The 16,484-nt window shown below is 38.8% G+C and overlaps 1 protein-coding gene across 4 annotated transcripts in view; it reads right to left on the minus strand.

Annotated features, from left to right (window-relative positions):
• NFXL1 (nuclear transcription factor, X-box binding like 1) overlaps positions 1 to 9,252 on the minus strand; it is a 72,649-nt gene extending 63,397 nt beyond the window's left edge. Inside the window, exons 1-3 of one of the 4 annotated variants that reach the window (XM_060655096.3) lie at positions 9,160 to 9,252; positions 8,511 to 8,756; positions 4,584 to 4,757 (exon numbers count right to left, since the gene is read on the minus strand). In XM_060655096.3, the coding sequence (XP_060511079.1) occupies positions 4,584 to 4,757; positions 8,511 to 8,754 (418 nt within the window). In that variant the 5' untranslated portion in view covers positions 8,755 to 8,756; positions 9,160 to 9,252. Of the gene's footprint in view, positions 1 to 4,583; positions 4,758 to 8,510; positions 8,757 to 8,992 lie in introns of all 4 variants that reach the window. The other 3 variants (XM_060655095.2, XM_060655098.2, XM_060655097.2) reach the window with 3 other exon arrangements.
• Positions 9,253 to 16,484: the final 7,232 nt, after the last annotated feature.

Consider the following 16,484-nt stretch of genomic DNA (forward strand, 5'->3'; position numbering starts at 1 on the left):
AACTTGGCAAGCCAGAAGGGAGTCACATGATATACTCAAAGTGCTGAATGGCAAAAATCTGCAGCCATGAATACTCTATCCAGCAAGGCTATCAGAATAGAAGGAAAAGATAAAGAGTTTCCCAAACAAAAACTAAAGGAGTTCTTGACCATAAAACCAGCCCTGCAAGAAATATTAAAGAGGACTCTTTGAGTGAAAAGGAAAGACCAAAAGTGACAAAGACAAGAAAGGATCAGAGAAAATCTCCAGAAACAATGACAAAACAAATAATAAAATGGGACTAAATACATATCAATAATTACTCTGAATATAAATGGACTAAATGTGCCAATCAAAAGATACAGAGTATCAAAATGGATTAAAAAAACAAGACCCATCTATATGCTGCCTACAAGAGACTCATTTTAGACCTAAAGACACCTGCAGATTGAAAGCAAGGGGTGGAGAAACATCTATCATGCAAATAGAAATCAAAAGAAAGTCACAATAGCAATACTTACATTGGAAAAACTACACTTTAAACCAAAGACTATAACAAGACATGAAAATGGCACTGTTTCATAATAAAAAAGACAATTCAACAAGAAGATCTACCAATTGTAAATATTTATGCACCCAACATGTGGAAGCACCCAAATATATAAAATGGTAGCAAATATAAAGGAACCCATTGATAATAATACAGTAATATTAGGGGACTTTAACATCCCACATACATCAATGAACAGATCATCTAACAGAAAATCAACAATAAAACAAAGGCTTTGAATGACACACAGACCAAATGGACTTAACAGATATATTCAGAACATTCTACCCTAAAGCAGCAGAATACACATTCTTTTCAAGTGCACTTCGGACATTCTCCAGAACAGATCATATGCTAGGTCACAAATCAAGCCTCAACAAGCACAAAAAGGCTGAGATCATGCCATGCATATTTTCTGACCACAACGATAAGAAACTTGAAATCAACCACAAGAAAAAAAATCTGGAAAGACCACAGATATATGGAGGTTAAAGAACATCCTACTAAAGAATGAATGAGTCAACCAGGAAATTAAAGAAGAAATAAAGAATATATGTGGAAACAAAGGAAAATGAAAACACATTGGTCCAAAACCTTTGGGAAGCAGCAAAAGTAGTGCTAAGAGGGAAGTATATAGCAATACAAGCCCACCATAAGGAAAATCTCAAATAAACAACCTAACTTTACATCTAAAGGAGCTAGAAAAAGAACAAACAAAGCCAAAAGCCAGCAAAAGACAGGAAATAAGAGAGGCTGGAGCAGAAATAAGTGATAAAAACTAAAAAAGTAATATAACAGATCAATGAAAGAAGGAGCTGGTTCCTTGAAAAAAATAAATAAATAAAATTGATAAACCTTAAGCCAGACATATCAAAAAGAGAAAGGACCCAAATAAATAAAATCATAAATGAGGAGGAGAGATCTCAGCCAAAACCACAGAAATGCAAAAATTATAGCAGAATATTATGAAAAACTATATGCCGACAAATTGGACAATCTGGAAGAAATGGATAAATTCCTAGAAACATATAAACTACCAAAACTGAAACAGGAATAGAAAACTTGAACAGACAGATAACCAGCAAAGAAATTCAACGGTAATAAAAAATCTCCCAACAAACAAAAGTCCAGGGCCAGATGGCTTCACAGGCAAATTTTACCAGTATCTAATGAAGAGTTAATACCTATTCTTCTCAAACTATTTCAAAAATAGAAAAGGAAGGAAAACTTCCAAATTCATACTCTGAGATCAGCATTACTCTGATACCAAAACCAGATAAAGACTCCACTAAAAAAAAAAAACTACAGGCCAGTTATCCCTGATAAATATGGATGCAAAAACTCTCAATAAAATACTAGCAAACCAAACCCAACGTTACATTAGAATCATTCACCATGACCAAGAAGAATGTATTCCTAGGCTGCAAAGGTGGTTCCATATTGCATATCAATCTATATGATACACCACATTAATAAAAGAAAGGATATGAACCATATGATCCTTTCAATATGCAGAAAAAGCATCTGACAAAATACAACACACAACACAAAATACGATAAAAATCCTCAACAAAGTAGGTTTAGAGGGAATATACCTCAGCATAAAGGCCATATATGAAAAACTCACAGCTAAGATCATCCTCCATGGGGAAAAACTGACAGCTTTTCCTCTATGGTCAGGAACGAAACAATCTCACCATCACCATGTTATTTAACATAGTAATGGAAGTCCTAGCCACAGCAACCAGACAACAAAAAGAAATAAAAGGCATCCAAACTGGCAAGGAAGAAGTAAAACTTTCACTCTTCACATATAAAATGATACTATATATAAAAACCTGAAAGACTCCACTCCACCAAAAACCCGCTAGAACTGATACATGAATTCATTAAAGTAACAGGATACAAAACCAACATACAGAAATCTGTTGCATTTTTATAACCAATAATGAAGCATCAAAAAGAAATCAAGGAATCAATCTCATTTACAATTGCACCAAAAACCATAATATAACTAGGAATAAACCTAACCAAAGAGGTGAAAGATCTGTACTCTGACAACTATAAAATGTTGAGGAAAGAAGTTGAAGATGACACAAAGAGTGGAAAGACATTCCATGCTCATGGATTGGAAGAACAAAAATTGTTAAAATGCCTATATTACCCAAAGCAATCTGTGCATTTAAAGCAATCCCTATCAAAATACCACCAGCATTTTTTGCAGACATTTCTGTTTTCACAAACAATCCTAAAATTTGTATGGAACCACAGAAGAACCCCAATAGCTGAAGCAACCTTGAAAAAGCAAAGCAAAGATGGAGGCATCACAATTCTGGACTTCAAGTTATATTACAAAGCTGTAGTGATCAAAACAGTATGGTCCTGGCACAAAAATAGACACATAGATCAACAGAACAGAATAGAAAATCCAGAAATGAACCCACAACTATATGGTCAATTAATCTTCAACAAAGCAGGAAAGAATATCCAATGGGAAAAAGACAGTCTCTTCACCAAATAGTGTTGGGAAAATTGGACAGCAACACCCAAAAGAATGAAACTGGACCACTTTCTCACACTATACACAAAAATGAATTCAAAATGGATTAAAGACCTAAATGTGAGACAGGAAACCATAAAAATCCTAGAAGATAAAGCAGGCAGTAACTTCTTTAACATCAGCCATAGTAACTTCCTACTAGGTATGTCTCCAGAGGCCAGGGAAACAAAAGCAAAAAATGAACCATTGGGACTTCATCAAAATAAAAAGCTTCAGCACAGCAAAGGAAACAATCGAAAAAACTAAAAGGCAATGTAGAGAATGGGAGAAGATATCTGCAAATGACATATCCGATAAAGGCCTAGTATCTAAAATAAAAAGATCTTATAAAACTCAACACCCAGAAAAAAAAAATCCAATTAAAAAACAGGCAGAAGACGGGGCGCCTGGGTAGCTCAGTCGGTTGAGTGTCCGACTTCAGCTCAGGTCATGATCTCGCAGTCCATGAGCTCGAGTCCCACGTTGAACTCTGTACTGACAGCGCAGAGCCTGGAGCCCGCTTGAGATTCTGTGTTTCCTTCTCTCTGCCCCTCCCCCGCTTGTGCTCTCTCTCATTCTCAAAAATAAACATTAAAAATAAATAAATAAAAATAAATAAATAAAAAACAGGCAGAAGACATGAACAGACATTTCTCCAAAGACATTCAGATGGCCAACAGACACATAAAAAGATGTTCAGCATCACTTACCATCAGAGAAACACAAATCGAAACTACAATGAGATATTACCTCACGCCTGTCAGAATGGCTAAAATCAACAACACAAGAAACAACAGGTGTTGGCGAGGATGTGGAGAAAGGGAACCCCTCTTACACTGTTGGTGGGGATACAAACTGGTGCAGCCACTCTGGAAAATAGTATGGAGGTTCCACAAAAAGTTAAAAATAGAACTACCCTACGATCCAACAACTGCACTACTAGGCATTTTCCCAAAAAACACAAAAATACTAACTCGAAGACATACATGGATCCACCCCAGTATTTGCAGCAGCACCATCTACAATAGCCTAATTACTGAAAGAGCCCAAATGTCCATGACTGATGAATGGATAAAGAAGTTGTGGTTTATATATACAACGGGATATTACTGGGCCATAAAAATGAATGAAACCTTGCCATTTGCAATGACATGAATAGAGCCAGAGAGTATTATGCTAAGCGAAGTAAGTCAGTCAGAGGAAGACAAATACTGTATGATTTCACTCATATGTGGAATTTTCTAAACAAAACAAATGATCATAGGGGAATAAAAGTGAGAGGCAAACCAAGAAACAGACTCTTAACTACAGAGAACAAGTTGACGGTCACTAGGAGATGGATGGCGGGGACAGGCTAAATAGGTGACGGGAGTGCACGTGCTGTGATGAGTCCTGGGTTTTATGTATAAGTGCTGAGTCACTAAATTGTACACATAAAACTAGTATTACACTGTATGTTAACTGGAATTTAAATAAAAACTATAAAAAATCAAAATTTAAAAGACGATACAGCACCTGTCTGAGTAGTGTAAGTTGTAAATGTATTAGCAACTATTTTTCCCTGTTTTCCTTCAAAATCTTCATCTCCTTCTTCTTCAGAGGAAGAGCTAAAGTGTTCTTCAACAAGTTTTTTGGCTGCAGCTTGATTGGCCTTCTTGATTTCCTCAAATTTCCTTTGAGACATTAGCTCTGTTTAAAAGAAAAAAAATTAGTTTCATTTCTTCAAAACAATCTCTAAAAGCACAGATTTAAAAGTCACCCTTGGAGCATTCTGTTTTGCTTTATGCACAAAAAAAGTATTTTCAAGTTTCTTGTCATATAACTAAAGAGAATACCACCATTGGGGCATTTGGGTGGCTGAGTCAGTTGAGCAAGCCACTCTTGATTTCGCCTTAGGTCATGATCCCAGAGTCATGGGATCTAGCCCTGCATCAGGCTCCTCGCTGAGCATGGACCCTGCTTAAGATTCTCTCTCCCTCTGCCCCTCTCCCTCCAATTCACGCTCGTGCACTCGCTCTCTCAAATAAAAAATAAAATATTTAAAAAAAGAGAATACAGGGGCGCCTGGGTGGCTCAGTCGGTTAAGCGTCCGACTTCAGCTCAGGTCACGATCTCACGGTCCATGAGTTCGAGCCCCGCGTCGGGCTCTGGGCTGATGGCTCAGAGCCTGGAGCCTGCTTCCAATTCTGTGTCTCCCTCTCTCTCTGCCCCTCCCCCGTTCATGCTCTGTCTCTCTCTGTCTCAAAAAGTAAATAAACGTTAAAAAAAAAAAAAATTTAAAAAAAAAAAAAAAAAAAGAGAATACTACAATGAAAACTTTCACTTTTGTTAAATATCCTAAATGCAGCAAATTGTTCTAGAAACAGAGTGACTAACAAATCGATTAAAAAATTATAAAGATATGATAAAAGCATCAAAAACCTGTAATCAATCCCAAAATAAGGACATTAAAAAATTAAAAATGGGATGTTTAAAAACAAATCATACACAGTAATTTTTAAGAGGTGGGAATCATGCCAACTGGGAACACATCAGAATCAGTTAAAATGGATGCTTTCTCAAACAATCCTCTTCCACACTACAGCCCAGCCTTACCTAGCCCACCGAAGATTTTGCACAAACAATATTCACTGCATACCTGTTATTTTATCATCTGTTCTTAAAAAGCTCAAGGACATTTTGCCTTTATTAAAATGTGGTCACAAAATATATATATTTAACATTAATCCACCTAGATGTTGCCAATACAGAAAATGTGGTTCTTACAACAGCTTCATTCCAAAAAGAAATGTTAAATAAATTGATCAGTTCTTCCACTATTCTATCAGTGACTATACTTCTCATTTTGTTACTTGGTTAAATAATAACACAAAAAGAATTAGATTACTTCATAGTGTATTCCCAACTACTTAAGGGCAAGGACCAGGGGAAATTTCTTTAAGCACTAAGTAACTATTAATAAAGTCTTATGGGGGCGCCTGGGTGGCTCAGTCGGTTGGGCATCTGACTTCGGCTCAGGTCATGATCTCGCGGTGCGTGAGTTCGAGCCCCGCGTCGGGCTCGGATTCTGTGTCTCCCTCTCTCTCTGAACCTCCCCCGTTCATGCTGTCTCTCCCTGTCTCAAAAATAAATAAACGTTAAAAAAAATTTAAAAAAAATAAAAAAATAAAAATTAAAAAAAAAAAGTCTTATGGACAACAACCACTGTTTTAGGAAATAAGTCCCAAACATACTGACTTGATACGAACTTATTAATGCCCATATTGAGAGGATTTTAATTTTACTTATTTAAAATTATAAATCATTAATTTAAAATTAAACTTTATGCTTGAAACTGATGAGCCCCTACCAGGATAAACTTTCTTAATCTGGGTTGTATATGTGTACTTAATGGTGTTTTATCTTTTGTTCCCTCGTGAAATCAAAATTTACATTTTAAAGCCAGTTTAGGTGGGGATTATTTCAGTATTTCAAATAAAACTGAAAGAAATGTATACAGTGCCTTTATAAGAATCTTTGTGTATTAGGAAAAAAGTAATGGCTATGAGCTACATGACCCAAAACTTGATGTGCAATAAGAGAGATGATAAATGTCATTAATTGTGGGAAAAGACCACTTAAGGATCCTTTTTTTATTTATTTTTTAAATAAGTTTATTTATTTATTTTGAGAGAGACAGAGATAGCACACATAGGGAAGGGGCAGAGAGAGGGAGGGAGAGAGAGAATCCCAAGCAGGCTGCCTGTTCGGAGCCCAGTGCAGGGCTCGAACTCATGAAACCACAAGATCATGACCTGAGCTGAAACCAAGAGTCAATCGCTTAACCGACTGAGCCACCCAGGCACCCCAAGGATACATTTTTTAAGGCTGAATTATAAGATATAATAAAAACGTCCATAACCCGATCAAGGTATCCACATAAGATCCTCTCAAGGAAAGGTGACAAAAGAAACTTCCTATATATATTATTTCTTAGAGTCAAATCTCATATATACAGGTGAAGAATGCTTGCTTTTCTACTATCCACAAAGTCCAAGAAACATTACCAAAACTGTTCTTGGTCTCCAACTTACACATTTCACCACCACCACTATCATAAACTCCTAAGGACTACCAGAGGGGAGGGGATAGGGGAAATGGGTGAAAGAGATAACAGGGATTAAGGAGGGCACTTGTGATGAGCACGGGGTGTTGTATGGAACTGAATCACTATATTGTACACCTGAAACTAACATAACATTGTATGTTAACTATTAACTATACTGGAATTAAAATAAACTCAGTAACTGCAAGCTATGAGAATAACTTTAAAAGTAGCTCAGGAAAGGGGCACCTGGGTGGCTCAGTCAGTTAAGCAACTGACTTCAGCTCAGGTCATGATCTCACCGTTCACAAGTTCGAGCCAGGCGTCAGGGTCTGTGCAGACAGCTCAGAACCTGGAGCCTGCTTGGGACTCTGTGTCTCCCTCTCTCTCTGCCCCTCCCCTGCTCGCACGGGCGTGTATGCACTCTCTCTCTCTCAAAAATAAATATTTTTTTAAAATTTTTTTAAAAAGTAGCTTAGGAAAAAAAAGCACTCAAGCTTAACTTGCTCCTCCCCTCAAAAAATATATTCTGAAAAACAAATTCCAAACATAAAAGTGAAATGATTTGGGGGATTATTTCTTTAGCTTCATGCAATCCTCCATTAGCATGGACAATTCAGTTGCCTGTGTGTTCTCAGGCTCCACTCAAACAGCCTTGGATGAAGGATACTGACATTCCAGGTGCGGCCACATCAGACATCCGGAAAAGGACATGAAATTTGTGAATAGCAACCAAAGTTGAGGAAAACACCTCAAGCTCAAGTGCTTACGGGGCATAGACCATTTAAGTTACTAAACTAAGGCAATCTTGCAAAGGTGGAAAATGACAACTGCCCCCAAGGTAGGAGAGACCACGTGAAATGGAGTGCCTAAACGGAATTTCTGCAAGTTGACTGTTACCACGAACAAAGGTAATGAAGCCACACGACCCTATTTTACAAGAAAACTTATTAACCAGATTTTTATGAGATTTTTAAAAAGAAAAACAAAAAAACCTACTGGCAACCAATTCAGATTTAAAGGACTGTGTTAACCAAACCAAACTATAGGCTAAATCAGAACCCCGGACCACAGTTTGCAAATTTTGGTCTAGGGATTCAGTAGGCAAAAACGAATAAAGAAAAGAACACCGGACAAAGAGGAGACGCTGATTAATGTCAATTAAAATTAAAGGTATGCTGGGAATCTGCCTAGAATACCGAAATGAGTAGCTTCCTTGCAGAGTTTGAGATGTAGGGGCAATAATAAACTCGAAGGAGAAGAAAATCAGTGAACGAGAGCAAGGGCAGGTAGGCAGTTCTGGGCAGTAAGTGCCTTAATAGGTATCCAGGTGAAACCGAGGACGGAGTCTTTCTCACCACAGGCTACGGAGGTCTGCAGTGCCTCAGATCCCGCGGGGCTGCGCCCGACCGAACTACCTGCAGCCGCAGGGGTCGCGGCTCCTCTGGGGCTGGGGCCAGGACCCACAGCGCCCACTGACCCCTTCTCTCGCCCCCCTCCGGCGCCGCGAAGATGGAGTCCATTTCCCGAAGAGGGGGCCGCAGTGGCCCGTCCTCGGGCTCGGCCTCGGCCACCGGCCACCTGGCGCCAGGAAGCTTCCATCCCTGCAGAGGAAGGGGGGAAAAAAAAATAAGTGGAAGGAGAGTGAGCGCAGCGGGTGCCGAGGCGGGGAAAGGAGCAGTGGGGGAAGCCAGTGCGAGGAGCAGAATGAGGAGGGTCCCCGCGGGGCGAGGACCTGGTGTGAGAAGGTCGCGGCCCTGTCACTAGGAGGGCCAGTCCCCGCTAAGCCCAGGTTTAGGAGATGGACCAGGGAGAGAGAGGACTAGACAGAGAAATGGACCTCAGGGCAAGGAGCATCCAGTACCGCAGAGGGAGAGCCCGGGAGAAGGGAAGCGCCTCCTCGGCCTCAGAGGGAGCGTAGTGCGGATAAAAGTACAGACTGACCCCTCGGCTCCCGCGGGAGACCAACTGTAGTAGCGGACCCCAAGGAAAGCTACGTCTCCTTACCGACGGCGCCCGCCCCGGGCGACTACAACTCCCAGAAGCCCAGATCGACTGCCCGCAGAACGCGTGGCATCACTGGCCACTTCCTTATCCGGGAGCGTTTCTGGGAGGGAGAGTTGCTCAAAGCGCGTGCGCTGACTTGCACCGAGCCTTCGGAAACTACAATTCCCGGCGTGCTCTGGGGTTTGGGTGGGATCGTCGCCCAGAGAGGGCGGAAGATTGGGAGGTGGGCGGGCCCTAAGTGTTCTCAACTCCAGAGGATACTAAGGCTTCCCCAACGGTACCTTAAACCCAGTTGGGTATCAGGATTCTGTCAGAGTGACTGTAATTGGCTATTCTCCAGCCTTAGCCTTGACTCCAGGCTTTCAGGTGGCAGAATTCTCACTGACGGAAATAAACAAAGAAAACACTTGGGCGTAGAGGAAGAGGGAAGGAAAGCTGGGAGTATTGAGAGAAAGTGGATGGAATACAGACAAGCGCCCTTCTGAATTGCTATAGCGATGTAAAGGATAAGTCTCATAGTTTTTTATAGTCTATAGTTTACAGTAAGGTCCTGAAGGAGGCTGATTTTTTACCTTCATGACAGCTCCCTAAAGTAGATTTTATTAAGGAAAGTAATTGAAAGCCATGACCTGACTTTGCTGACTTTTCCAGTAAGATATACTGCGCTGAGCGCTGAACAGGGAGCCTGCTTGGGATTCTCTTTCCCTCTTTCTCTGCCCCTCTCCCCACTCTCAAAATAAATAAACATTAAAAAAAGATAAACATCAAAAAATTGGGGGTCTGATTGGGATTGAGGAATATGTTGATTGCTGTTTGGAACTACTGTCTTTATACAACTCTTCAACCTCAATTCTCTACATTAATAATAAATACCTAATGTTTAAATGGCATTTGTTAAGTGCCAGACACTATTCAAAGTGTCTTAATATATATGTATTAATTAATTCTTCACAATAACCCTATTTATTCCCAGTTTACAGCTGAAAACACTGAGGCACAGAGAGGTTAAGTAATCTGCCTTTGCTGATAGAACTAGGTATTGTTATCATGGATACCATTTTTTAAATTAGGAAACAAACACAAAATTTTCTTATTCAAAATCCTAGCAGAATCAAAATCGCAACAGAGTAGCGTGATTCCTGACCTATATTCTTGAACACCATGCCATATGATTACTGTATAAATGTATTTAATGTTTACATAGAAATTCCAGTTACTTTTAGAGGGCCTAATCAAGTGAAAAAATCCTCACATTATGAGAATTATTCCCCTGCCATATGACAAAATAAAAATTTATAATCATAATTATTTTGGAATCAGAATCATATGTGTTACCTGTGTTAGGAAACTATTACAGAATGATAGTAAAGTTTTGCAGTGAAGAATTGTATACCATGTGGAAGCATATGTCAGTTGAGAACCTGTTTACAAAGTGACCATTGCTGTTATTTTTACTTTGGAATTTCAGATAATATTTGGGAGAAACAAGATTTTTTTTGTGTGTTTATGGGAAATATAATTAAAAATTATAAATATAATTAAAATTATATTATTTAGTATATATCCTATGTATTAAATTATTAATTTATTATCATATTATGTTATTATATAGTACATATTAAATTATTATATAATAGGGGCGCTTGGGTGGCTCAGTCAGTTGAGCGTCCGACTTCGGCTCAGGTCATGATCTCACAGTTTGTGAGTTCGAGCCCCACGTGGGGCTCTCTGCTGACAGCTCAGAGCCTGGAGCCTGCTTCAGATTCTGTGTCTCCCTCTCTCTCTGCCCCTTCCCTGCTCATACTCTGTCTCTCTCTGTCTCTCAAAAATGAATAAACGTTAAAAATTTTTTAATTATTATATAATAAATATAATTAGATATAATTAAACAATTAAAAATATAAAATATAATTAAAATTATAAAGATCGATAACTATAATTGTGCAGGTCCAATTAATTTTAATTATTGGAAATAGTACCCAGAAGAATAGCTAAAAAGAGGCTGACAATACAAAGTGTTGGCAACAATGTGGAGTAACTGGAACTCTCATACTTACTGGTGGAAGTTGAAATTGGTTGAAACCCTTTCAAAAAATGTTTGGCAATATCTACTAAAATATGACTTAGTACTATAACACCATAACCAAGCAATTCCACTTCTGTATATACCCCTAAAAGATATGAGTGCATATGTCCAGAAAACTCACATTTAGAGCAGCTTTATTCATAGCAACCAAAAGCTAGAAACAACCCTAATGTCCAGAATAGAAAAATAAATGTGGTGTAGTCATATAATGGACACACACACAAATGTGTGTGTGTGTATGTGTATATATATATATATGTGTGTGTGTGTGTGTACATATATACACATACACACACATATATGAATATAACATGAATATATATGAATATATACACACACATATATATATATGAATATAACATGAATATATATGAATACACACACACACACATATATATATATGAATATAAAACATGATGGGTGATCTCAAAGATATCATATTAAGCAAAAGAAGCCAGACACAGGAGAGTACTTACATGTGGTTCCAATTTCATAAAGTTTCTGAACTAGAAATGGAAGCCAAATTAGTGATTACCTCTGATGGGGGTAGAAGGATTTTAACTGAGAAGAGGAGTGAGGTAGCCACCTAAGTGGTGGAAAACTTCTATCTTGATCTGGGTGGTAGTTTCATGTGTGTGTATACATATAAAAACAAAAAATATATACATTTATGATCTGTGCAACTTATGATATGTGTGATACCCCTCAATTCTGAAAAGAATTATAAAATATAGAAAAAATAAGATATCTGAATACGTCTATTGTCCAGCCCCTTGAAAAATGTGATTTAATTATATTTATTTGTCCATTACTGATACATTATCCTGATGTGGATTCTTTTTGCCAGAGTACCCATACAGAACCCCCCAAATACATTTATCCTTGGCAGATACATATATATTTACGTAAACACTATGCCAGTTATCAGTTTATTGCCTCTCAACTCCCAATTCACCCTTCAATGTATGCTCTATAATAATGGACAGCACTCTTTTAAGCACCTCGTCTGAGAGCAGCACCTTAAGTTTTCTCAGCAGAGGGCGCTGGAGAGACATCGTGGGAAAGAACTTTTCCGGTGTTTCCTGCTACCGCACGTTGGGTCAGCAACCTTGCAGTCTCTGCCTGGCCTGCAGTTAACCTTCAAAACAGACTCAACATGGAAACTGGCCCAGGGCCCCCTGCTCACTCTCTCTTAAATTAAAAAAAAAATGTTTTTAAGGAAATTAAGGATACGACATAAAGTGCAAAATATACCAGCCAAAATAAGTAAAAAAGATTTTCTGCCATACATAGGGCAGAGGAAAACTAGAATATTAACAATCAGGTTGTTTCCATAGTCACATTAAAATAACTTTCAAAATATAACTTTAGGGGACTTATTCATTTTTTCCTTTAGTTAGTAATATTCAGAATTGAATAATAAAAATAGCACTGTATAATGTAAATTTTATGAAAATGAAACTAAAATTTTTTTTTACTTTATCATTTTACTTTGTCTAGGAAAACCACAAGAGAAACAAAATCAAACAAAAGTTTATTCATATTTAATGTAAACTGTTTTCAAATATTCAGCTTAACAATCCACCCATCAATCAATAATTGAGTCTAGCAGATATCTAATACTATCAGGCACTGGATGTAATGTACTCAGAGATGAGAGAGATTCACGATAGGTAAAGTACCAGGATTAGGATGAAGAGACTCATGAAGACGCCAGGGGCAGGGTTAGATTTGGATAGAATGGAAAGATGCAATCTGAGTGGTAAGCCAAGGTTTAGAAGAGAAAATAAACATGGCACGTGTTTGAACCAGAAAAGAGAAAATTCCGTTGAATCCCAAGGCAAAGGTCATAAAGAAAGTTGGAGAGCATCTTGAAAACAGAAGTAGAAAAATTCGTTCTCAATGATGGCACTAAGTAATCACTATGAGGTTCAAGAAAGGGGAAACAATATCATAAAAGGAAGCCTTAGGTTTTTTGTGTTTTTTTTTTTTTATCTGATTTTGCTTCTGAAAGATCACAGTGGCAACTCCGTGGAAATGGACTGTTGACGTAAGAAGAGTAAAAGTGGAATTAGATACTGGGTAACAGACTACTGTAGGAATCTAGGTGAAAGATGGTAGTTTAGATGAGCAATGGATGTGACAGATTACCCTCACACTCGGGGTATATCTTGAAGGTTGAGCTCACAACATTCACTGACGGCTTAGATAACAGGTATGAGATTAAGAGTCAAGAAAATAAGACTCAAAGTTTTTCACCAGAGGAACTGGGTCAATGATAGTGTCATTTTCTGACATAAGGAGGACAGGGAAAGAAACAGGCTTGAGAAAAAAGTCATGAGTTCTGCCTAGGACACATCAAATTCTCACTATAAACAAACAAACAAACAAGATCACCAGCTTGCACAACAATGCTTCTGGCACTAGATGTATAGCTTCTTCCAAACAAAACAATTCAATTTGCAGAATTGACATTTAACTCAGTTCTGACATTTAACTCTGTTCTGACACTTAACTCAGTTCTGACACTAACTGCCTGGAGAGTACAGACCCCATAGGTTAAGGGCTCGGTCCCCCGAAACTGCCCTCACACACATTTCATATGCCCAGTCACAAGTCTCATGTTGTCACATGTGCTACTAGCCAACTAGTTATAAATCATGTCCCCTCCTCGTGTTCTATAATTTTCTAGAATGGCTCAGAGACAGAGTTTACTTTTTCTTACTGATTTATCATAAATGATACAACTCAGGACCAGGCACATGGAAGATATTCATAGGACAAGGAATGTGGGAAGGGGTAAGGAGCTTCCATAACTCTGAGGGCACTACCCTCCCAGTACCTCAACGTGTTTAGCAAGCCAGAAGCCCTCCAAACCCCTTGGGTTAAGGATTTTTTTATTGGAGCCTCATTACATAAGCCTAATGGATTAGATCATTGGGTGTTAGTGATTGACTCAACCTGCAGTCCCTCTCCCCTTCCCAAGGTCAGGGGGTAGGGCTGAAAGTTCCAATTATCTAATCCCATGGTTTATTCCCCTGGCAACCAGCCCCCATCCTTAGGGGCTTTCCAAAAGTTACCTCATCAACAGAAACTCAGATGTGGTTGAAAGAGGCATGTTATGAAAAACAAAAAAAAATGCTTTTTAAAATTTTTTCACTCTGGAGCTGGCTTCAGGAGTCAGTGACAAAAACCAAATCTTAAAAAAGATATTCCTATAGCTCTTATCACTTAGGGAACTACAACGGTTTTAGGAGCTTGGGCCAGGAACCAGAAACAAAGACCAAAATTTATATTTCTTATTAAAGTACATTTACCAAAGAAAATACCATGTGCCCAGTTCAATATACAAGTCTGGAGTTCAGAGGAGGAGGAGAGGCTGCAGATACAAATTTGGGAGCTTTCAGCACATAGATGTTGTAAAATGCTATGGGATGTATGAGCTCACTTAGGGAGTGATTATGGTGGCCACGGGACACTTTGGCCTTTAAAGATTCACTGAGGAGGGGAAACAAGGGAGATGGAAATCCAGTCAGAGAAGTGACTGAAAGCCAAGTATCTCGAAAGGCAAGTGAAGAAAAGCATTTCCAGAAAGGAAGTGATCATCTCTATCTAACACCACTGAGAGATCTGGTGAGTTTTGGACTCAGGACTGACCACGAGATTTGGCAAAGCAGGGGTCATTGATATTGGTCACCTTGACAAGAGATTTCAGTGGAGTGATAGCAGCAAAACTTCATCGTGTCAGGTTCAAGGAAGAACAGAGAGAGAGGAACTCTCTCCGTTGGCAAAGACAAATTCTACAGAAGTTTTACAGTCAAGGAGAGCAGAATGCGGTGTTGGCTGGAAGCAGATACAGGGCCAAGCAGCAGGTAGATGTTCTTTTAAGATTTGAGCCATTGCACATTGAAGGGGACAATCCACAGGGGGTGAGGGGATGGTAAAGCATGATGGGGGGGGGGGGGCAAGGCAAGGGGGAGATGATTGTAACAACAAAGTCCTGGAGTACAAGAGAGGGTCTAGAAACCTGTGCACAAGTAGAAGATACAGTTTCTCAGACAGGAACTTAGGGTGCTTGTCCATTGTAAGAGAGTTGTCTCAGACATTCTTCAGGCTTGCTCCCATGCCCGATGCTGTGGTGGCAAGACCCTAACGTGTGCAGTCTCAGTGCACTACTTGGGGCGTGAGACTCTTTTAGAGGCTAGGGACTCCAGGTCTAGGATCCAGTCTTCCCCATGTTCAACTTGGTTGTTTCCTTCGAGGGCCTACTATAGCCTTGGGGAGCACTCAAGGAACCAACAGCTTTTTTTTTCCTTCTCCCAGCTCAGAGTTAAAGTCTAGCAGAAATCCTACTTCTGAGTAAACGCAACACACTTTGTAAAATGTTCATGCCGTTCATCTGTGATCTAGTAAAAGATTCACTATTTCTCTGAATATGTTGAAAGGAAATTCTCTAAAACTAGAAGAGAAAGCCCTGGAAGTAGGGTTGACATTCAGATATCACCTTAAAAAAAAAAAAAAAAGATAGGCTGGGAGCAGGATAACTCATGAGTACATAATGGTCTCAAGAAACAACAGATTTATTTGGGCAGATATTCCAAATATGAGATATATATAAATTCAGGGGTTCCATTGCTAAAAGAAGAAGACAGGTATTTCTGCTCGACTTTAATATTATATATAATGTATATTACACACTATTATATGTTATTTATATTTATATTATTATGTATTGTATATGATATGTTATATTATTATTTTATATATATTTTATACAGAATATATCATGTATGTAATATTATATATTAATATAAAGACTATGCCGTGTTGGCCTCTCTTGCTTTTAGGTGTAACCGCACAACTAAGTTTTTGCCAGTGAGATGTGAGTGGAAATGAAAGTGTCCTAAAGGAAAGAAATGCCCTCCCCCTTTCTCATTCCAGATGCCTAATGTGTAAATAGGATGGCAGAAGCTGAATTAGCCATCTCAGACCATGAGGCGATCTTGGGAGAGGAGACCTACAGGATGAAAGGCAGATCTGTTGAAACATCCAGATAGGAGCTAGTATCCCCAGAGAACTTCTCTGAGAAATGTCATGGCAGGCCTGTCCTGCTTCTATCCGGACTTCAGCATGAGAAGTAAATATAGATCAATCATGTTTAAACAACAGTTCCTGAATTCTTCTAAGCCATTACTATCCTCTGCTTGCATCTGAACCCACAATACACAAATAATCCGGT

The sequence above is a fragment of the Panthera onca genome, chromosome B1, assembly GCF_046562875.1.
Source record: "Panthera onca isolate mPanOnc1 chromosome B1, mPanOnc1 haplotype 2, whole genome shotgun sequence".
In the NCBI taxonomy this organism is placed as follows: domain Eukaryota; kingdom Metazoa; phylum Chordata; class Mammalia; order Carnivora; family Felidae; genus Panthera; species Panthera onca.